The sequence below is a fragment of the Amblyomma maculatum genome, chromosome 5 (assembly GCF_055883805.1).
Source record: "Amblyomma maculatum isolate TAMU_Amacu chromosome 5, ASM5588380v1, whole genome shotgun sequence".
NCBI classification, from domain to species: Eukaryota; Metazoa; Arthropoda; class Arachnida; order Ixodida; family Ixodidae; genus Amblyomma; species Amblyomma maculatum.
Window position 1 is genome coordinate 150,912,943 of NC_139348.1, and position 23,619 is coordinate 150,936,561.

The following is a 23,619-nucleotide window of genomic DNA, read 5'->3' on the forward strand; positions in this document are numbered from 1 at the left end:
TGTTTTGAAAATGCAGTTTCCTTGTGATACGGTGTGGATTGTTATGCTGCTTCACATGACCTTTCTTGGCGCGGGCGTTGTAATCATCAACTGGACTGCGTACGTATTGTGCTTTTGTTTGTTTGTTTCTTTTGTTTCCATTTTTTTTGCATAATGCGTGTTCCAATAAATTTTGCCTGTCAATATTGAGCACTTGCTCACTCTTTTGTCGTCTTCGCCCTCGTCCTTGTGGTGTCACAACTGCATGGATGATTTGATTAATATTGGCTTGACAACCACGCTGATGTAGTCCGAAGGAAGTGCTCAGAACTAACAAATCACCAGGACTTTTGAATCGTCATCTTCATCAAGCCCCTCACAATAATTGGTTTGGTTTTAGTTTTGTGGGGTTTAACGTCCCAAAGCAACTCAGGCTATGAGAGACGCCGTAGTGGAGGACTCCGGAAATTTCGACCACCTGGGGTTCTTTAACGTGCACTGAGAACTTGCTTAGACAATATTGGCCCAATCGAAGTTAGAATATTCATCTGCCGTTTGGAATCCACAATTACTTCTCCTTCCAAATGACTTCAAGGGGATTCGAAACAGAGCCACCATATGATTAGTAGAGTCATGCTACTAACGGGTCATGCCAGCATATCATACTTAAAACACTAGTTTAATGTTTAAATCTGTACTGTAATTTTGCCTCCGAGTTGCCAGTCTGCCTCTTAATCCCAAGTTTTATTTTTCTCTACTCATGTTTTTTTTTTGTCGTACTGGCTATTCAAATTGATCTTCATGACCACGCACCTGTACAACCACCTTTTCAAGGCTATTCTTTCCAAGAACAGCAGCAGAATGAAGCGAGATTTCCATCGCCTGCTGCCATCACGTGTTCCTCGATAGCTTTTCCGCGGGTCATGTATATAGAGAATATTTATTTTACTGTGGTCCACGCCTTATGTACCCCGTCATGTGTATTGCATAAGTGCACGGGGTTTTTAAGGTAATGAATGAAATATGCAACTGATAAAGAATTAACGTTTAGTGCAGTACAAAATTCAAAATGAGGCTCCTCGTGTGCCTTATGTTAAGTGCGGTTTGCCGCGCAACTTTCTCACTGGACTGGGATGGGTCCGATTTTTGTATGACCCATTTAAAAATGGGTCGGATTTTTAGAATACGTGCGAGACGCGTAAGAACAGCGGTCGTTTCAAATGTTCTGCAACAAAGATGCATCAAATATCGAATAAAGGTAGCCTTTACAGAAGGTTGCGTTGCTTCAGTGTGCCCCCCTTCGTATACCTAGCTGGAAGTGTTAAGGTACGAGAAGCTTGAATTCTGCATAAAGCTGTTACTTGCGATTTACATTACTGCAATGCAGGTGGCTGTCATGACCCTGGGCAAGCTTCTTGGTGGGACGAGTTCAATCAACTCTATGAACTTTGCTCGAGGAAGCAGACACGATTTTGACTTATGGGAAGAGAAATACAAGGCGATGGGCTGGAACTACGAGAGTGTGCTTCCTAACTTCAAAAGCATCGAGTACTTCAACGTGAGCAGCGTGAGCGAAGAGGAGAGTGAGTGCATTCATTTATTCTTAAAAGAGTACGTCATTGGAAATTAACATAGATTTCCGGGTCACCCTGCAAAACTCTTCAAGAGTAATAAAAATTAGTTATTACAAAAAGAAAGGTAGGTTTACCGACCGACACTGACTTGTGGCATAAGCAAGATACGGTGGCGGGGATTTCCGCAAGCAGGGACAATTGGTGGTGAAAAGCAAAGTTAACGCTCTTAGGAATGTAGAGAAATAATATTTTTCTAAGCAGTGTTTTTTTTATTTATTAATCTGCATATGAAGTCGTCCGTCAATAAAGGACAAAAATCAGTATGTTTGAACTACAAAAACGTAAGAAATGGTCTTTCGTAGGCAGAGTACCTTTACCAAGCTACGAATTGTAGGCTGAATACGAGTAGGCAGCACGACCAATTGAAATACTTGTTAGAAAAAATTAACGGAGCTGTTAGTAGTTTTAGAGGACACGAATGGAGGCGGATATTCGTTGAAATTTGGCGAGTGCTTGAAAGGAATTTGCCACAAAGTATGCAACGCCGTTTTAAGAAAAATTGTTTTTGAATTGCCTCGAAAATGCTTGTTGTGAAGCCGGACAGTCCCTCATAAGGCCCACAACTACTGGCGGCTTCCTAGAATCGCATTTTGCATAAGATGACATGCTGCCACGAAGTCTGGATTTCCTCAGTACTGTTTCGTCGATAAGGCATTTTACATCGAAGACAGCCCGCGGAGACCACAATAACGGTGAACGAAATGAGCACAGCAGTGGGCAATCAATATAGCATTTACACACACACACAGCACAACGCACATTTAGTGCGACGTTTTAAATATACATTTTAATGAAAATGAAGCATCCTATTGTGTCGTACGTTTTCTCAAAGCAGTTGCCAAATTTGACTGGCCGCTTCTTCTGGCGCTTTGTGAAATGAAACTAAACATAGTTCGGCGTACATTGCTCATCAGCGTTGTTCCCGCTCCGGGCGTTTTGTGTTGCTGTAACAATAAACACCGTCTTCGAAATGACGCTCAGTACACTTTCGATCTGCACTAGGATGTCGTTCGCTGCTTTGCACTAAGGGACGACACAAGAGTGATACCATGAAGCCAAAAAACTGTCTTTAATAATTCGATTCTATGTATTCCTGATGTCGCTGAGGTCTCTCATAGCCTGAGTTGCTTTGGGACGTTAAACCCTACAAAACCAAAACCAAACCAAACGTATTTTTTGTCCCTAGGTTTCCGCGGCGTCAACTAGCGTCTCCTTTGTTTTGTAAAGGAGGTATTGTAGTGTGAACTAAAGGCGCCGCCGCCGTCAGCGCTGCGTTCGGAGCCACCTGTTGGCCCGTCTGTATCCGGGTGGGATGAGAATACACGAACAAAAAAAGACAGGTTGAACGCATTTTTGTTTAGTTTACGGTGCACGTGCGATGCCGTCCTTGCGTGAAAAGAAAGCTAATACAGCTTAGAACAGATGGCAAAAGCCTGATAAGTCATTTCAAAGGCGTTAAGCTTACTAAGTCAAGCGGCGCACACTACGTGAGAGAACGTGTTACTGAAGATGGGACTGAAGATCTAGTGCCATCTGCAAAAGGACAACGGCAAACGGCACATTGCTAAGGAAGCGAAAATATGTTTCTTACTGAATTCTATGACTCTAAAGAGCAAATAAAATGGAAACAGCCTTTAATAGTCGTTTTATATAGCAAGAAACACACCTGTGATGAAAATTAGAGAATAGGCTGTAACAAGATATTACTTATGATGAGGATCAAGCGACATGACTTCAATACTCCCGCCATTTGTGCTCTCATTTCGTTGCTCTCTGGCAAATTACTATAAGTGCTGCTGCAGCCAACAACATAAAAATTAGCGCTATTCCTCTAACGAATATAGGAGCCGAGCCCTAAAGAAGCTCCTTGACGAAAAGCATGATTCCTTGCCACGTGGGCCGACATTACACCGCTTACTATCTCTCGACGCCCACACCGCCAACAAAGGCGGGCGCGTCGATATAGATTTAGAGGCGAGTGGAGTCTATATTTAAGAAGAGGAGAAGAAGAAAGTAGTTTTATTAGGTGCCTTAGAATACATGCCTCTTATATTGAAGGCCAGGGAGATCACGGTTCGTACTGGATCTGCAACGGGTCAAGCAGGCTGACCAGGTAGGCGGAGACTATAACGCCTGTCCCAATTCCAGCATTTTACTTTTAAGAATGGCGAACAGTTAACGTTCACAAACATCCAGGAATTGTTTAGCATAATATGGTTGTTTTCACCAGCTCTCTTTGATTTACTCATCAGCACATTATCAGTACTCATCATTTCAAAGTTCTTAAAGGGCAATAAAATGGCTTAGGTTATGTTGATTGCATCAATACAGTAACAAAACAAATCAAACTTCTTTTTATACTTTATAGAGCTATTCACTAAATTTCAGAATACGCTCGAATAAAATAAGAAGTAAAAGCTGCCAAAATTTTGCACAAATGTAGATTCGTTATTCTGTTCTTTCTATTTTTGTTTCCGAAATAAATAGGCAAGGAACTAGGGCACATTGACAACATAGTATGAGAACTGCAGTTTGACATTACCCATGGTGAGCAATTTTCTCAAGGGTTAATACTTTAAGGTTGACAAGAGCCTACTACATAGACATGCCAGCTGTTGAAAGTTAGGGATTCGATTATATATTCACGAACTTACAGCGGTATCGGCGGAATTTGGGGAGTCGCGCTCATGTGAGAATGATACAAATATCTCATTTCTACTCAGGAATGAAGTACCACGGATTTTCGGGAGAAATGCCAATCAACTACCCTCGCTACAACACGTCTCTGGGCTACGTTTTTTTGAATGCCTGCGCGGAGTCTGGCTATGACTACGTTGACTACAACGGAAGAAATCATTCGGGTAAGAACTCGCTTAGTTTGTACGGCTACCATGTTCTTGAATAGAACAAAATCGCACATAGGTTTACTTATTTGAGGTTAATAGAATGGCTTCATTTATAAGAGTTATATGGGAGAAATAGCTTTTTTGGGAATGGAGCCTTAGTGATCCGTGCCACAGATAAATAAGTAAATGGAGGATATATATATATATATATATATATATATATATATATATATATATATATATATATATATATATATATATATATATATATATATATATATATATATATATATATATATATAGGTATATATATCTATATAAGTCTGTATAAGTCTATATATGTCTATATATAGCAGGGTATGTGTCTGCCTGGTGCTGCGACTAGCGTGCTACTCCTTATGAAAATGACAAAAAGGCGAAGAGGAAGAAAAAAATGAATAAAAAGACCGGTGAACTACTTTCGCACGTACATAACCACACACAGATGAGTTTGAAACAGTTTCTATCAACCCTCTGTCTTTGAGAGAAGTTATTAAGGCCTTTGTAGCTCGCGCAGCGGAAGACCCATCGCACCAAGGACTAGAGGACGTGTTCAAGGCGCAGGTCTGTGTTTTTAACTAGGTCTAAATTATTACGCAGTGTCCTGCGATGTACAATAAACCTTTGGCAGGAGATTACCAAATGTTAGAAATCTTCACACCCATCAGATGTAGAATACAGAGGGCTACTGACTATACCGCTTTTGTGTAAGAAGTAGTTTGCATACGACACATTCAAGCGAATTCGGTGCAGGCAGTTACGACACCATCTGCTCAAATTGTGTGGAATTCGAAAGACGTAAGTGGTATCTATTTGAGGTAAAGGTCGGTAACAGAGAGCGCTGCAATCGACATGATGCAGTGGCTACAAGTCTTGCTGAATCTCTTCGGGAGAATGGAATTGGAATCGTTCTTGATGAATGTTCAGGTACTAGTTTTGCAGCGGCATCAGCGTAATCATTTCCGACCATGCTGCAGTTAACAGGTCCCACTGTAGCACAAAGAGGTGACACAACTCGCACGCCTTAGAGTGCAGGTCAAGTCAATGACGAGCTGTTCCGTAACTGAGCAAATAATATAGATGTGGTAGTGTTGACTGTAGCATGCATAGATGTGCTCAAGGCAAGTGCGAAGTATTTAAGTGCAGGTTCTGCGGTGTGGGCTTTAGTTTTGATACCAGATATAGTCGTCCAAATTTGCCATTAAGCAAACCTCCATGGTGGGAAAGATGACGGGACTGTGCGTTGCGGGACTGCGGGTATAGAATAACCTTAAAGGTATTCACTGAAATAGGCATAGACATGAAATACTTAAAGGCAAGTGGAATCCTCCCGCGATAGACGTTCTGAGCGAACACCAGGCGACAATTGTTCTTCGCTCAAAGCTTATTAAGCAATCGATGGACAAAACCATACTTAATATGATGCCTTCACCTTGTCACGTCGCTCTAAATTTTCTAGACGAAGAATCGAGCGTACTTTGATTAGGCACCATCGTCTGCGTGGGTTCTGAACACGGGGAGACCGCCAAAGAAGTCGTCCAGGAAAACACCCAGTTGCTCTTGGATCGAGGAATGGGCATCGCAAAAGGCATCGCCTTTCTCCTGAATTGACAAATTCTGGTGCTTGTGGCGAACTTCTTCGAAGAATACCGGTATCTCAACAAAGCCACGACAGCTACTTTTCTGGGCAAGCAAGAAGAACTCCGAGATATATTCGCCTTTCCCGAGTTAGCCCTAGAAGACAGGCCTCACGAAGGTAATCAGCCCTTGTTTGACATAAGCGCAGCATTACCCTGGAGCAGACAATACCAGATTTGTAGTCTGTCAAAGATACAGCGAGTGGTTCTTTTCAAAGTCGAAGGTGCGAGACACCACTTGCCAAGTGCAGCATTGTCACTGACAAACATGCCCAACATCTGCGCCAAGCACCCGACAAGTATCGCCTTTCGAATGCCGTGCCGTTCGCGAGCAAGCCGAAAAAATTCGTCAGTAACGGAGTAATCCAGACATCGAAGAGCTGTTGGACGGAACTACTCGTTTTGGTGAAGGCAAAGTTGAAACACTTCGCATCTGCGTTCATTGCAGCCGATAGAAAAACATAACGAAGAAGGATGTCTACTTTCCCCGTGCATCGAGGACACCTTAGAGTAGCCCAGTAAGTCTAGGATCTTGTTATCGATGCAGTATAAGAGCGGCTACTGGCAAATTGAGTTCGACGAAAGAGGCCACTAGACGACCACGTTTTTCACATCAGGCAGCCCCTTCGAGTTAAGGTGATGTTATTTGTCCTATACCTTGCACAAATGATAATTTAGCTAGTAACGGTATAAACTGACATGCGTAGCGTGTCCATTATGTCTGGTGCATTCAGAGGACGTCGTTGACGTCTCTTCAAGCCTTGAAAACCACCTGGTAAGGCTTCAAACAGTGTTGAACTCATCCAAGTCACCGATGTAATGTTGAAAACAGAAAAGTGGCCCCTCGACTAGGATGAGCTGTTGTGCTTGGGTCATTTTGTATGCGAAGATCGAGTTCGCCTATGCGCAAAGAAAAGAGTGGCGATCAAAAAGTTTCATTAGCCTGATGGAAAGAACGCAGCTAGCGTATTACCGCCGATTTGTTAAAAAGTTCGCGCATTGTCACACATTTGATGTAGCTTAATAGAGCAGACATGCAGTTTGAATCAAAAGCACCGGAAGCGGGTGACTTTGAGGAATTCAAAGGGCCCCTGAAGCGTTATTTGACGGAATAATAAAAGAAATCAAAAATCATTTCTCACCAAAATAGACCTAGCAACTTATTATTACGTTCAACCCCCCCCCCCCCCCCTCCCCTATCAGAGAGGAAAGTTTACAGGCTTTCCATGCAGAGCCGACACCAGACCACCTTGAGATGGCACATAAGTTGCGCCTAATTCAAGAAAACTGTGATTGGAAAAAACATGTAGAGAGTGTTAGCGACGCAAGGCACCACCGATTAGATCTACTCGGCTGCTAACCCCTTACCATCCTGAAAGAAACTTTTAAAAAATTGGGATGGATCTCCTCGGCTGCTTGCCAAATTCCTGAACGGGAAACAAGTGGATCACTTGCTTTTCAATACCTGCCCATACGCCAAAGCAAATTCGCCGTCTAATAATATGGCAGCAGAAATCGCCGGTTTTTTTTTTCTCGAACAAATTCTCCCGTTACACGGCACCCCAGTAGGGCTTGTCACGGATAGCGAAACAGCATTCACGGCGAAACTCGTGCAGGCCATTCAGCTCTACAGCATAAAAGTCACCGGAGGACAACAGCGTGCCACCCCAGACCAATGAACTTTCAGAGAGCCTCAACAAATGATTGCTGATATGATTGCCATGTACGTTGACACAAACCCAGGGACACCATTCTGCTCTACTTGACCTTTGCATGTAACACCGCCACCCAGGAGACTGCTAGACCATCCTGGTTCCAATTTGTGTACGAGATTAAGCCCATGACTACAGAATTCTGCCGCACATGACATCCGAGGACATCCGCGGTTTGTCTTTTTTTTGCGCTTACTTTCCCCCGTACGATCATGAACCAACTAGCCCAGCGACAAGTTTTACTTCAGTATCCGAGGACAACCTCGGCGCCGCCGCGTAGCTTTTCCAGGCAGAAGCCCGCCGATTCGCCCGGCTACACGTTAAAGACCAGCGACACACTTGTGGCTGACGTTACAACTTAACGGGACGCAGACTACGAGCCGCGACGCCAAGTCTGGTTTGAGCGACGATTCTTTGTCGTGTGCTTATTTAAAAACTTACGTTCATTCAACAGCCCATACGAAATACGTCGCCATCCCTGACAGAGCGGCCAAATCCCAGCGCCGGCGCACGTCACAGCTTTTCCAGCATGTGTGTGTATGTGTGTGTGTGTGTGTTTATAAAAAGTTTGTTTACATATCTACAGTTCACCAGTTACGAAACAAATGATTCACACGAGACGACGATAAACACAGAGTAGGTGAAGCGGGACTAAGAAAAGAGTACATGTGTACAGGGGAGTTACATAACAAGACTAACTTAACGCAGAAATGCATTAAACGGCTACATTTTCAACTTGTGACTGTAGGAAAGAGGAAAAAAAAATGCACGGGCCTGCTACTGGCTCTGTAGCTGAGCCACCTGCACTGCCTCGTGCGGACAGAGGAGAAAAAAAAAGGAAAGAAAAAGAGGGGAGAGAAAGATGGCTTCACAACAGCCGTCGTCCGTCACCGAAACGGTGGCAGGTACAATGACGTTGTTGCGACTGTAGGACGAAGAAAAAGAAAATGCACAGGCCTGCTACTGGTTCTCTAGCTGAGCTACCTGAGGCAAGAGAAAAGCAAGCAAGCAAGCAAGCAAGCAAGCAAGCAAGCAAGCAAGCAAGCAAGCAAGCAAGCAAGAAAGAAAGAAAGAAAGAAAGAAAGAAAGAAAGAAAGAAAGAAAGAAAGAAAGAAAGAAAGAAAGAAAGAAAGAAAGAAAGAAAGAAAGAAAGAAAGAAAGAAAGAAAGAAAGAAAGAAAGAGGACGACGCGCGTCGCAACAGCCGTCCTCTGCCCCTGAAGCAGTGGCGGGTGCGACGACGGCCTACAACAGGTACAACCTCAGGTGGAAGGCTAACCTCCGCATTAAACAGTGGGCACCCACCAGTCCCAGCCTCGTAGGGCCAGGAGCAGCTACCCTCCTGCTCCTTTCTATGACGTTGTCGCTATTGTTGTTGCGACTGTAGGAAGAAGGGAAAGAAAATACACGGGCCTGCTGCTGGCTCTGTAGCTATGACGCGCGACTGTAGAAAGACGCGCGTCGCAACAGCCGTCGTCCACCCCCGAAGCGGTTGCGGGTACAATGATGACCAACAACAGATAAAAATTTGATGGAAGGCTAGTTCCTGCCGAAAGCGGCGGTGACCTGCCAGTATCAGCCCCGTAGGGCCAAGAGCAGCCACGCTTCCAGTCCCCGTAGCTATGACGTTACGGTTCCGTCCACAAAATGCTACAGGACCACAATAGGTGCACTTCGAGGCTAAGAAGAGTTTCAAAAATTCTGGTGCATTGTTCTTCTAAGCTTGAGTTTGAACCTATCGTCATTTGATGTAGTACTAACTGCGAACTACTTTTTAATTCAGTTCAGTTCAGTTCAGTTCAGTCGTGTCCGACTCTTCGTGACCCTATGGACCATGTCACGCCACGCTTTCCGGTCTCTCACTATCTTCCTAACATCACATAACTTAATCTGCAGTGCCCCGAGGATGCCATCTAACCATCGCGTTCGCTGCCTACCCCTTCTCCGGCTACTCTCAACCTTTCCCAACATCAAATCTTTCTCCAGCGACTCCTCTCTTCTCATCAGATGACCAAAGTAACTGAGCTTTAACTTTAGAATTTGACCCTCCAATGAGCAGTCAGGTTTATGGTCGACAACATCGATTGATTTGATCTTGGCAGTCCAAGGAACTCTCATGAGTCTTCGCCAGCACCACAATTCAAATGCGTCAATTCTTCGGTGGTCAGCCTTTTTCACACTTTTTAATTACTACTTAAGTGGTGGTACTTTTTAATTACCACTTATAATAACGACAGTGCGCAGGCAGAATGTTGTTGAAGTGGTTATTTTATTATATGTGCAAAAAGGAAGGAAGATGTGTTTGCCAGCCTCGGTATCCGGTATCTGATATCTGAAGCACCTGAATTTGGGTGGCGAAATTAAAGAGATAGCGAGGAAGGGGTAGAGGAAGTGAAAGAGGTGGTTGATAGGGAGGAATGACAGGGTAGGTAAAAACAAAAACGAAATATATACACTATGGCACAATATACAGCAGATTGCTTGCGGCCTACACGGAAATGTCTTTGATCACTGAGCACTCGGCACATTGGGCGGGCCTCTGCAATAGCTTTGTGCCGATGTTACTGTTTACGATGCACGCACGGGGCACACTGTACAAAACATTGACGGCCGGGCAGAAGGTAGTCTGGGAGAGATTGTAGTGCGTGTGCCACAGTAAAATTGGGAAATTGGCATTTTGGTTTACAGAAAAGGAAAGCGTAAATGAAAATTCGTTCATGAGGAAGTGAATTAAGGTGCAGTACCTGTCGCACATCTCCGGGGACACCTGACCCGTTATGCAAGAGAAGAGAGGAAGGTTCGATTGAAAGAAAAAAAAGTAGTGTCGTAGTGAAGAGCTCCAGAATAATTTCGGATCTTTAACGTGCACTGACATCGCACATCACACGAATACATTTGCGTTTCGCCTCCATTGAAACGCGGCCGATGCATTGCGCGGCAACCGGACGCTCCCCTCATCATATGCGGTGACTAATTTCGACGGTAATCACAGCAGTTTCTAGTGTTCATGCGCCAACGACTTAAGGCCACAATTGTTAACCCACTTAAAGCCACTACGATGGAGAAAAAGGAACTTTATTGCCCAGGATTGGAAGATAGTGGCCGATTGAACCTAAGTGTTATCACCACAGAGGTGCTACCTCTAAAATCCAGTTAACAAGACCTTCCTGTGTTGTTTTCTTCTGCTTCAGCAGCAATTGATTCCAGCTAATACCAGAAGTTCATCCTGTAATGGTTACTTCCTTGCACCACAAGTCTATGTAACCAGTATGAACTGTGTGTCTTCAGTTACACATATACCGTTAGTCGCTCGCTGTTGTGCGCGACTGCACACGTGTGATTAACAGTAAGTTTCCTCAAATACTCTACTTTGGCTATGGCCACAGAAAATGGCCCAGCATGTATGCATTCCTATAGTAGAATAAACTAGGTGTAGCAAAAATCAGGTCAATTTTTCTTTGCCGACTCTAAATTGAACGCTGTTGAATGGAATGGGCACTCGTATTTACAAAACCGCTGAGCGCCGAGTTGGTTAATTTTGTCGGGGAGAGAGGGGGGGGGGGGGGGTATCGATACTCAGAATGAGTTCATGTCAGTGCAACTGGTCACTTTGTTTGTTACCTTCGGCAAGGAAGGGCGGAGTAACTGTTACGGCTCTCGGTGTACGTCAGAACTGCGCCGTAAAGAAGGGATACCGCCTCAACTACAGGCCTTCAATGCGCCAACTCCCGACAACTTTCCTGCCATGTTCAGAACACTTCCAACAACAACAATAACCGAGCTGAAACTAAGATACGGTGAACACCTACACTTAATTTGTAAATTATTTTATAGAAAATAAGAGGTGGACACCTAGAACGCGTCTCAAAGGAAACTATACCGGCTTCACTACCGGTCTTAGCGTCTCCTACATCGTTCCGAACATTTCCGACAAAATCTGACATAACCCGAGCTAAAATTGAAACCACAGATGGCTTTTCAATCGAACAAGCTGTGCAGGCTCTCGAGTAATATTATTACGCTACGCCTCCTCCTCTCGTAATCTGTTATGAGAAAAGACAGCATTAGCACATTTTGTATATGCTGAAGAAGCCATATTTACATTACACAACCTCCCCGCCTCCATGTTGCAGCTATACATCTTCCCATGCTTTTAAAACGTGCACCTTTGTCCTAAGTACAAAACTCTATGAGCCTGTTTCAGGGTCACGATGTACGTTATTTATGCTTCAGAAGCGATCCGCCCCTTCGAATCCTTGGTATACAATGGATGCTACAGCAGTCTCACTACGCGAATGAAATGCGAACTGCTTGTTCTCTTCACACTTGATGATGACACTAATTAATGAAAATGCATTGCGGATGACGAAAATCGTGGCGCAATTAAGCATCTGCAGCACTGTCATCAAATGCATGATGTTTAATAATAAATAACGATTATTAAAAGCGATGTTTTACGAATAACTTACCATTGCAATGCCGTGGATAAATATTTTAGCGCCGCTCTATTAATATTTTATTTATTATTTTATTTGTCTTTACCCTCAGGGCCGTACAGGCATTCCAGAGGGGAGTGGGCAAAAAGAAATACAGGAAAAAAGGAACACTGCAAAAATCGTGTACATAAATAATACATCCTATTTATACAATATTAGCTATGAAATAGGCAATAATTGTGTTAGTAGACAGAAAACTAATAGTACTTATACAATGCAGGTTAAAGCTTTGCGAAAGTTGTTTGTATCGGTAATAGATATGATGAGTGATTAGTTCACCGATATTCCCCTTACAAACACAGAAAATGAAGATGTTTGTTTTCTTTCGCAGGCTATTCTAGAGTGCAGTCCAACACAGCTTTTGGCGCGAGAATGAGTGCAAACACTTGCTTCCTGAGAAGCGTGCGATGCAATCGCACCAACCTGCACATTTCACTCAAAAGCACGGTAACAAAGGTAAGCGGTGCTCTGTTTATATGTGGTTTTAGCGAAGAATGTCTCATTAAATTAACATTTCCAACTTTATGGTTTGTAATGGACTAGGATGAGGGAGAATCTGGGGGCTTTTATTGGAACAGAAGTACATATCAGGAGAGCCTCTCGTTGGCATCCTAACTCGTAGCTAATGTATTTGTACTGAGAATGAAAACGAGCGAAAAAAAAGTTTTTTTTTTTTTTATCGTTCTCAACTGACACAAATCAAGATTTCCATTAAACGGTGCTGCTTACCCGCCCTATTGTGAAAAGTTGCGCATCTTTTATGCGCATGTCTGTATTAGCGCCCAAATAGCACAGATTAACAAATATAGAATTGACTTCAATAGTCCCCGTCAGTTTTTCCAGTACCAAACCATTCCCTCATGCATGCAATGCCATTAGCGCGTGTCTACTTTTTGCTGAGCGAATCGTCAAAAAAAAAAAAAAAAAGAGAAACAATCTTTCAGGGAGGTCGTTTAGCGCTTAACTTACTCATTTGCGTCTTTCAAGGAAATAATTATTCATTGCCAAGAAAGTTTCATGCCACATGAGTCTGTCTAAGCTCTCACGTCTCTGCAGTCAAACGTGTCGTGAACAGAGATTAGCAAAAACATAGATTGCGTTTACCTTCTTCCTTTTTTCTCACCTTCAGGACAAGAGCGCAATAAAATTCGAAATTTATAATTTAGCTGATCAAATACATTCCTTGCTCGTTTGATACAAGATTCGGGAGATGAACATTTGATAATTGTTGAAGATTCATTTGAAACCTACTGAAGTTTCTGAATAACGCAGACTTCTATAAATCCAACAGTAACAAAACTGCAACGAAAAAAAAAAATTACGGTGCTCTTTGACGCTACCTCAGAGTTGACACATTGGCGCGCGTTTTCTGTGGTATATGTGCCAACTGTTAGCGCGACGGAACCTCACTTTAACGTTCTTTCAGACAGAACAAGCGATATTATCTTGTCACGTAAGATCATTCATTCCAAGACCAATGTGAAAACATCGGAAAAATTACTGCTGCTAACCGCCAAGATACGAAAAGTTAACAGTGCTGCCTAGTGCGGTAAACGATTACACAAACGCCACACATGATTGTTGCTGTCACTAAACTGGTTTCGCACTAGACAAAATAGTCGAATCAACCTGCTGTTTTTCGGCACATCCATGTCTGAATAAAATGTAAAGAGCGTCTAGTTCAAATCCTGTTTTCAAAGCAGGTATTTGGTAGAAGATATGAATCACGTTGGAATAGCCGTAGGGTGGTAATGCCTGAGCTGGCCCTTATCAGAGCTGCATACAGTTGACCATCCTTTTGCTGCGGAATGTGGCAGCCAGGCGGTAACATGACACCCCAACTTGAAATCACTGGAACAAGGCTAACCCAGCTGGTACTGTTGAGCAGTCCATTAGCGCTCTTGTCATTTTTTTTTTCTCCAACCTTAATTTCGTGCACTGGTCCCATTGCGCTGCTTATGCCCGCTGCCTTGGGCTTTTTTCGAAGTCTATCAAAGAGCGTCATTGCAAATAAAATAGTGAGTTTAGCCAAAATTCTCAGGTTCGTAATTCAATTTTTAGAAGTCATTTGGTCTGCTGTTGTCTCTAAATTAAAAACTATGGAGTAGTAATGATTGCTAGTTTAGACACTGGCAATTTGGTACACTTTTTATGCTGTGGCGCGGCGCTGAGCAGAATCGGAATTCCTTTTTCAGCCAGAAAGGTCGAAGAGCGCTTCATACCTTTTGTGACTGTTGATTAAGTTTGCTTAATTGAATTTTGGTGGTCGTCTATTATCATTTTTTTCTGTCTTTTATCTTTCTGTGCTGTTAGGTCATCATCAATAAAGACACCATGACAGCTACCGGAGTAGAGTTCCTGAAGAATGGTGTCAACATGAGCATAAGAGTGGCACACGAGGTGATTCTCTCCGCGGGAGCCATCAACACGCCCAAGCTTCTCATGCTCTCCGGAATCGGTCCCAAGGAACATCTGGAGGAACGCAAGGTACGTCGTGCTTTTTGTAACGAAAGCTACACTACGCTAAGTTTTCAAGCTGTCGGCGTGATACAGTGGCACCGTGTGCCATATGCTTAGTCGGAGCGCAGCTGGTGAGACGTCACGACAACGTGTCGCGTCGTTGCCTAGCGACTGTCACGTGGTATAGACAGAGAACTGGTCCAGTTCTTGTCGGTGTGGCATGGCTGCCGTATGCCGTATGCTCCTCGTCGCGCCGTTGCCTAGCAATTGTCATGTGATATAGACCGAGATCTCGGAAAATTTGTGCAGCGGCAGTATGTGCAACGTTGTGCAGCGGCAGTATGCTCCATGGTGCATCGCACTATTCTAAAATCGCGTGATGTGAGGAAGTATATAAAATACGGGCAGACAGCAGAGACGCTGGCAGTAGGGGGATGGAGGAGGCGGCTGGCAGAGCAGCCAAGTTACACCCCCGAAATGAAGCCTTGCGAAAACGGCGGTCTGAGGAGATAGAACAACGTGCCGAGTGATTGAAAAAGCAGCGACGGCTAGACGCAGAAAGACGAACTAGTTCCCTGTCTGAAGACACGTCGAGTTCACATCATCTTGCTCAGAAGTGCGGAATGAAGCTTTACGAAAACGGCGGGTCGAGGAAACAGAAGAACAGGGTGCCTTTCGCTACATCATTATGCTTAACTGTAGTTAAAGCACAGCTAGTTGTTTTCTGTTTGATTTTCCATGTCTTTAAAACGCTTTAAAAATGTTTCAGTTCCTGGCTTGCACAATTCAACCTCATGTAGCAGGTGCAAAATGATGGCTTCAGTACAATGTCTCGCATTTCTCCTGTAAATTTATATATACTGAGAATTCAGGCAGGGTACTGGACACTGAAATCAGGTTTGAAAAGAAAACTTCATTACTTGGTGATTTGTATATGGCGTATGATTTTTGGCCTCGTTTCTCTTTCAGGTCTTTCGTCAGTGCGTGCTTGCCCTATATACTTCGTTTTTTATTGTTTAATTTTCAACATGTCGCGTTAAATCCACCAAAACGCACCCCTGCGGACAAAAGTAAACGGAGCGCGCTATTTTCTTCTAAATGCTTTCACGCGTTGCATAATTGAAACTGGCAGTTGTGGTATGTGCGAACAGGTAGTAGACGCCAGTGCCGTTTTACCTGGACAAGCACTCTTTTCTTATCTCCAGTGCAGAAGGCGTGATTTTAATTTGAACGGGAAAGCGTGCTTCGTTTACTTATGTCCGCACCAAGCATCCGCCATTGCTGCCTTGTTTACATTTTGTAGCTCTAGATTTTAATATAGATTCAGGCACTCTCGATAAACTTCCTAACCCAATTTGGAGCAGTGGGAAGCCATTCTGCAAAGCGAGGACCTCGACCAACAACGAGGACTCGTTCGCAGGGCCCACGCTGCGGTTGGTTGGTTGGTTGGTTCATAGGAAGGGAAAGGCGCAGTATCTGTCACACTTGCTCTGTGGACACCTGAACCGCGCCGTAAGGGAAGGGATGAAGGTGGGAGTGAAAGTGGATAGAGAGAAAGGAGGGCCGTAGTGGAGGGCTACGGAGTAATTTCGACCACCTGGGGATCTTTAACGTGCGCTGACATCGCACAGCACACGGACGCCACTTCGTTTCGCCTCCACCGAAACGCAGCCGCCGAGGCCGGGATTCGATCCCGGGAACTCCGGCACAGTAGTCGGGCGTCTTACCACTGCACCACCCCGGCGGGGCGCGCGCAGGCCACTCACTGGGCTGCCGGAATAGGCGGACCAACCACAACTTCGAGAATTCCTATGCACTCAATAAAGTTTTCAATCAATCAATCAATCAATCAATCAATCAATCAATCAATCAATCAATCAATCAATCAATCAATCAATCAATCAATCAATCAATCAATCAATCAATCAATCAATCTGGAGGGTGCTACTTCTTCAGCTTTTATATAACGATTCCTTGTTGAGTTTTTCGTTCTGTTTTTAACGTAGGTCTAGAGTTCTGTACCCTGCATTGATAAAGAATCTTCATAGCCCTAAACCTCCAGGTTTCTGCTGCAGGTTTGAGGCCGCACCACTAAGTTCGAAGATGACAGTCCCAAGAGATTGTCTTTTTCTTTTGCTTGTGTGCTGAAAATGGAACATTAGTTAAAACTTGGGCGCTAAAGTTCACAAGGAGGATAGCCAGCGGCCATAAAATAACCATTTTAGGATTCTATACAGCGATCATTGGTGACAGTGAGAGCGTGTTTTTATAGAGGGTATAGATAAAAACCTCGAAGAATTCAAGTTTACGACCGATATTAGAATTATATTGTGACATTGCGGTGGATTTATAATGGTATCGGACACAGGGTAGTCCTTCTGTGCGCCGCGTTAGGGGGAAGGAGACCGACAGAACGCCGCGGGTGGCTGCTCCCACTGGAGGCCATCCCTGAACCGCGGTGCACGTTGTACAGTGGTCGAGAAATTTGGCGACGCAGGCAAAAGCGGGATCTGTGTTCGCTGCCTCCACAGCCTTAAAATATCAGTGGCTGCCCTCGCAGCCGACAGCAGGATCCCTTGGAAACCAAGACGAGATGACGGATGTGAAACGAAGCGCACCATGAGGCACTTCATCCGGATGAGATGGAAGCGAAGAAAGCTGCTGAAAATAAGGGTTCGATGTCGATTGCCGAGTCCGCTCAATGACGCAGTTGTAAGATGGTCCGTTGTTATTTGGTGCAGTCCATGACATGAGAGGCTGCCATGATGGCATAGACCTCGATGTCTGGTGGTAAGGTAATTGGGAATTTGTACGTGGCCGCTGAGTACTCAACAACCTCGCGTACATACTCCTGATATTAGAAACGATGACTTCAGCTTCCGGGATGTCGATACTGGCAACGGTTGTCACATTGGAAAGGCGGCCAAATTTGGGCGCTATTCGAAGTTCCTTTAAATGCAAGCCACTGCTTGATGACATCTGCTATCGTAGAAAAGGTGTCCTGCCAAATAAGGAAGTTGTACACGTCCTGACCAATCCCCTTGAGAACGTGCCCTACCTTGTTTTCTTCCGACATCTGCCGGTTGACAATGCGCCAAAGTTTTAATACATCCTCGATGTATCCTGTGCATGTCTCACCGGGCAGCTGGGCTCTCTGGGAAAGTTGACGCTCAGCACATTCCTTTTTTTAAGAGGACCTCCAAAACACAGTATTTTTTCCAACAAACCGGTTCCAGGTCGTGAGGATTTCCTTGCGGTTTTCAAACCAAGTCAGAGCTATGTCAGCAAGGAAAAAACAACTTTGCACAGGCATACGGTAGAGTTCCAAAGAGTGTATTCGCTGCATCTTTCGTAATGTCTGGGCCATTTTTCAATGTCGTGTTCGGTTTCAATGAGGAAGGTATGCGGCTCTGGTTGATGTGGCAAGATCGTCTCTGCAGCTCGTATTTCCATAGTCGGCGTCACTTGAGTGGTAGTTATGGTAGCCAGGCAATAAAGGGGGCAAACCTGCTACACGGCAGCTGCGACAGGGTACTGGCGAATCCAGGACGTTTCACTGAGTACCTCCACCAAATGTAGCGGATCAATTAATTTTAATACTGAGGAAAAGTTGTAGAATGAGGCTGGTCGCAAGCGGCTGAAAGCACAGATCGATCTGCGCGTGCCTTTCTTCTTATTCCTCTAAACGCTTAGTAAGTCGCTACGCGGCGTAACAATATTATGTCTGCTTCAGTTATGGCTGAAGTTCTTAGTAATCATGCGTGATCACTAGAGAAATACTGCTCCAGATGACTGAAATCCAATGATGCTCGCGAGCCATAAAGGTAGTCACGGAGCTGCGGAGTAGAATTTAATGCAGTTGACAATACGAAAAGCATTTTCTTTGCAGATTGAAGTCCTGCAAGACCTTCCTGTTGGAAAAGGTCTCCAGGATCACGTTATCTTCCTTGGTCTGGTTGTGACGACAAACAAAGATTACATAGGGCTACACGATATCAACCAGAGCATTGCGGAGTATTTTTTCAATCAGACAGGTGAGTGTAGCTGCAAAGTTGAGCAGATGGTCTGAGATCAAATTAGCTAGGTTGACCCAGTTCTCTTCACTGATACAATCAGCAACTTTCCTTAATTTAAAACATGTGAAGGGCAATCTTTGCATTCTTCAGCGTTACAACGTCGTGGGAACGAAATTTTAACTTGAATATATGTTTTCATGTTATTAAAATATTTTTTCAGCTATATGCATATCAGCTTACCATTTAATGGTTTTGAATGTGCCGTAACACTAATGAATACGTTTGATGAATTGGTCGGCATACTGCTCTGACATTTCAGTATAATTAATAAAAGTTGCTGACATTGAAACGCGTGTCTGTCATGCCAGTTTTAGCTTATGTCAATAACAATTTTATTGGCTCTGGTCTTGATTGGTTACAGTTGATATATGGATTGAGCTTTAGCTTGCCTTAGAAATGAAATATCTTGGAGTATTTAATCAACCACAAAGTCGAATGACCAGACATAAGAAAATTAATGTGCAGTGTTGGTTTCTCCGTGAATTATTCAGGACATTCTTCGTAAGTTATCGTCGTGGCTGATTATTTAGTATTTCAAGGTCTGCCGGATGTCTTAGCAACCACTTCAACCACGCTATCATCGTCTTATAAGTTGCTTAACTATAAAGTTGTGAAGCGTGATAATATCGACATCAAACTTGGTGGCCAAAATACAATTCCATTGTGTACACAACACAGGGCTGCTTACCTTACCTGGTGGGTTCGAGGCGTTGCTCTTTACAAACAGCGGTATCTCAGAAGGAAATTTCGAAGACTATCCTGATATTGAGCTGGAACTGACGGATCTTTTCCCGAGTCCGCAGATTGCGAAGTCACCATACGTTTCAAATGAGGTAAGCACCATTGCTATTCGTCACAAAAAATTGCGCAAAGATACGAGAACTTAGCTAACTGTTGAGAAGATGATCACATGTATATCTCAAAGTGTTCTTTCCCAATCAAATAATTACTGGTTGAAAACGACCAAGAGAATCGCTCGTAAACCTGCTACGTATTTAATAGAAATGGAGCCGGAACAGTTTAACATTGCTTCCATAGAGCTTATCAGTGTCGAGAAGGATGAGATACGAAGATGGCTCTGGAAGACTGCTTTAAATTACGCTCCTATTCAGGCAAGCCGCACATTTTGGAACCGCTGAAGTTGCCTAATGTCTGACGTTATGAAAAACCCTTACAGGTGTTTCGGTGCCGAATCTGATTTTGCAGAGGTGGTTAAAATCAATCAATCAATCAATCAATCAATCAATCAATCAATCAATCAATCAATCAATCAATCAATCAATCAATCAATCGATCAATCAATTCATGCACTCAATCATTAAATAAATCAGTTATTCATCAATCAAAAGCACTACCGTTTAGTTTTCTCACGAAAGGTGTCAAATGTAATTTGGTCAGCCTTACTGATGCAACAGACGGGTTAAAAGTTTTTTCAAATAGGTCATTCGAAAAAAAACGGACGACATCTTGCGAAAGGCGAACAAGGGATTGAAGAGCGAAGGCGGGCAGATGGGCACAGCTCATAAGAGTTCAACTGTAGAGACTGGTAAATTTATTTACACATTTAAAGGCCATAGCAAACTATCTAATAGAATTTCAATGCGAAATCATGAATTGTTCTTTTTACAAGAAAACTCGTGGTGTACGTTCATACATATTTGACAAAGTTCATCAAAGCCACAGGAACAATAAAATTGGCTGGGGTTTGACCAAAGCCACCCCGAGTAGAATTGCGAAAGCAGTATCTGTGGCGAAAGCAGTGGTACCTCTGAATCGCCGCACCGCGCAGGAATCGGCGGGGGCTCCGGCGCGCCAGCTGTGCACCGTGTGACGTCACTCCCTCCTAGCGCATGCACAGCTGGCGCGGCGGTCCCGGCCCCTCTGAGTCACTCGTGCAGAGGAGGAGTCGGCAGTGGCTCCGACGTGGCTCTCCAGCTCTGCTCTGTATGACGTCACTTGTTTCTCGCGCATGCGCAGCTTAGCTATTCGGAGGTTCCGCGAAATGTCTTACCGACAAGCGTATTGTTGCTTCCGGAACAAAAAATTACACGGGTTCAACCCTGATGAATCGAATGTGGAGCGAAAGCTTTGGCTGCGGTCAACCGAGCGTTGCATGGAACACAATCAGCGTTCTGTTGAACACCAAAGTTCACCGGCGTTCTAGACAGAATCCACTTTTATGCCGTAAGCATGCGATGTCGGCAGACATTTCCTGCTCCAGTCGGTTATGGTGCTCTATAACATATTCTAGAGCATTGTAAGTCGGTCAGCTCTCGGTGGAGGCACGCGCTTGTAGAGTGCGGAAACTACGCTTCTTTCTGCGCCGGCGCTTTACTCGGCTAAAGTGTGGCTGATTCGGAATGTCATATTGCACGAAACGGGTAATGCATTGATCCGAATATAAATATTTCTCGAGAATATGACAGATGTGAGAATCTTTATTTGAATCGCCAAATTGAATTACAAAGGTCGGACATTTACAACTGGAAATTCTTCAAAGTGTAGATACGCATTTTTATAGTTAATGCAACGTAGAAGCCACTTGTATGTACTGGTAACACGAGTGAGGTATTAGTGTCCTTGACTTGGGTATTTCAAAACAAAAAACCAAAGATTGTCTGTTTGCTTTTCGGCTAGCCGATTTGCGATGAGACAATGCAGCAGTTTAATCAACGCACATTTTTTTTTATCTTCATATACAAGTTCTCTTCACCAGACTAAAATTTTGTCAAACTTCTCAATGTACGCTACGAAATAATAGCATTATTTTCACGTAAAAGGTTTATGTGCGGCACAAGTGTTATCAAAATATATGAAAAAGTTTTAGGCTTGCTTCCGGCTACCCTTTTATTTGTGGATTCCCGAGAAACATCAGAGCAGGGGCAAGTGCCTCGAAACAGGCGAGACAATATTATTATCCGGTACAAAAATTCAAAGTGCGAAATTCATATTAACGGAGCAGTGTGCACAGACGACGGGCGAAAGAATGACAGACACCTAGGCTCTCACAATTAACTCATGTTTATTCCTAAGATACTGCCGCTGATCTGTAAGGTCAAGCGCTCGCCAACACGTGTCCGTCGTCAATCAATGCAAATATCAATTAACGCCAATTCTAATAAATGCAGGCGTACAGTAGGCCTCCTAATGCATGATTGGCTATCTTTTATTATCTAGTAGGCCTCTGATAGCTCTAGAGTCAATTTATCTTGATGCCGTAATAGCCTCACCATTCTGTCAAGAAATGGTGTACATACTTTACAAGAATTGCAGTATTCGGCTAAATTTCGGAAAGGTTGACGTGATAGATACCAAAATCCTTCCGTAAGCGCTTATTGAGACATCTTCCAGCCTGAGCAATGTACGATCGCCCACGTAATAGTAGCATACTGGATACTGCACTATGACACATGTCACGTATCTAAAGTGATGACGAATGTTACAGCCTTTATTGGTACGTGGCTCAGCCTGTCTTTGGGCCCATGCGAAGATCTGGCCGAGCCGTTTTGGAATAGAGAACAACACTCGTATGCCAAATCGCGATCCTACTTTTTTCAAACTATGACTTAATCCGTGCCGGTAGGGCACCACTGCAAAATTCAGCCTTTCTTTTTGTTTTGGCTCTTGGTCAGTGGCATGTGTCTGGCCCCTTCTGGCACGCTTCAGCACGTTTCAGCAGGTTCAGGAAACGCAGATCATTGCCTTGCGGAAGTCTTACCGTGAAAGACAAACCCATTGCAGACCTCTCAAAAACATTTTTACAGGTAGCACTGTCCTATCGGCACAGAAAAGTTAGTCATCCACAAAATAAAACATGCGCGCAGTTATTCCACTGATACGCGCCTGTATGTGGCTGTCAGCCTTTGCTAGAAAAATATCGCTCAAGCGTGGCCCCACGCATGACCCAATTCAGATGACGGATTTATGTACAAACGAGCAATCATGCCAAGGCACAAAGGTAGATTTCAGGTAGAAGGCCAGTGATTCCAGTTAAGGCTCTACAGTTATTCCACACTGATTTCTAAATGCGTATTCACAGTTTTCATTGACGACATGTTCTTTGACACTTTGGAGCAGAGTGCTTACGAAAGCGAGTAATCAAGATCGGCCATATCAGTGCTGAAGGCGCTATATTCGATTCGGCTGTCTTCAAACAACTGCGCAACTACCCCCAAATTGTCATTTTGGACGGGTCTTCGAAATTTAACTTGAGAAGATGCTGCTGCAATTTCAGGAAAACTTCATGTTGCCGAGTTGCCTTCTCTGACACTATTGTAGGAAAGAGCAGGCATTGCTTGAGACTGGATAGTAAAACAAAACCCTTAAGCTCGAGGCGCTCTGCCTTATCTATCCTAGCTGAAAGGCGTTAAGTCCTGCATCACGAGCGTCGCATATCGTTTTGTTTTGAGGGCTTAACAGGAAGACGTGTAAAATTCTGGTGGATACCTTAAAAGGCATTCTGAGAAAACATACCATCATCCAAAACCACATAAAACCACTCCTTCTCCACAACCACCGGTCGCAAGCAATTATACGAAAGGAAACGTGACAGTTACCTGCTTACATGCAGATTGTCTCTGCCATTGGACCAGCGATCGAATCTACCTACTACGACATGCACCTCGTACTCTCGTCCTCCTTTGCCTTGCTTGACACAGGTCTTCGAGCTGCCACTTAATTAACAGGATCGAGAGATGGCTCGACGCCGAATTCGGGTCCCAACCGCGCAATCCGGAAGCGG

General features: G+C 44.0%; 1 protein-coding gene across 1 annotated transcript in view; it reads left to right on the forward strand.

Moving 5' to 3' along the window:
- The first annotated feature begins 1,366 nt into the window (after window positions 1–1,366).
- LOC146189971 (glucose dehydrogenase [FAD, quinone]-like) overlaps window positions 1,367–23,619 on the forward strand; it is a 30,487-nt gene continuing 8,234 nt past the window's right edge. Inside the window, exons 1-6 of the mRNA XM_084605392.1 lie at window positions 1,367–1,562; window positions 4,337–4,474; window positions 12,674–12,798; window positions 14,656–14,829; window positions 18,692–18,836; window positions 19,557–19,711. Coding sequence (XP_084461518.1) covers window positions 1,376–1,562; window positions 4,337–4,474; window positions 12,674–12,798; window positions 14,656–14,829; window positions 18,692–18,836; window positions 19,557–19,711 — 924 coding nt within the window. The 5' untranslated portion in view covers window positions 1,367–1,375. The remainder of the gene's footprint in view (window positions 1,563–4,336; window positions 4,475–12,673; window positions 12,799–14,655; window positions 14,830–18,691; window positions 18,837–19,556; window positions 19,712–23,619) is intronic.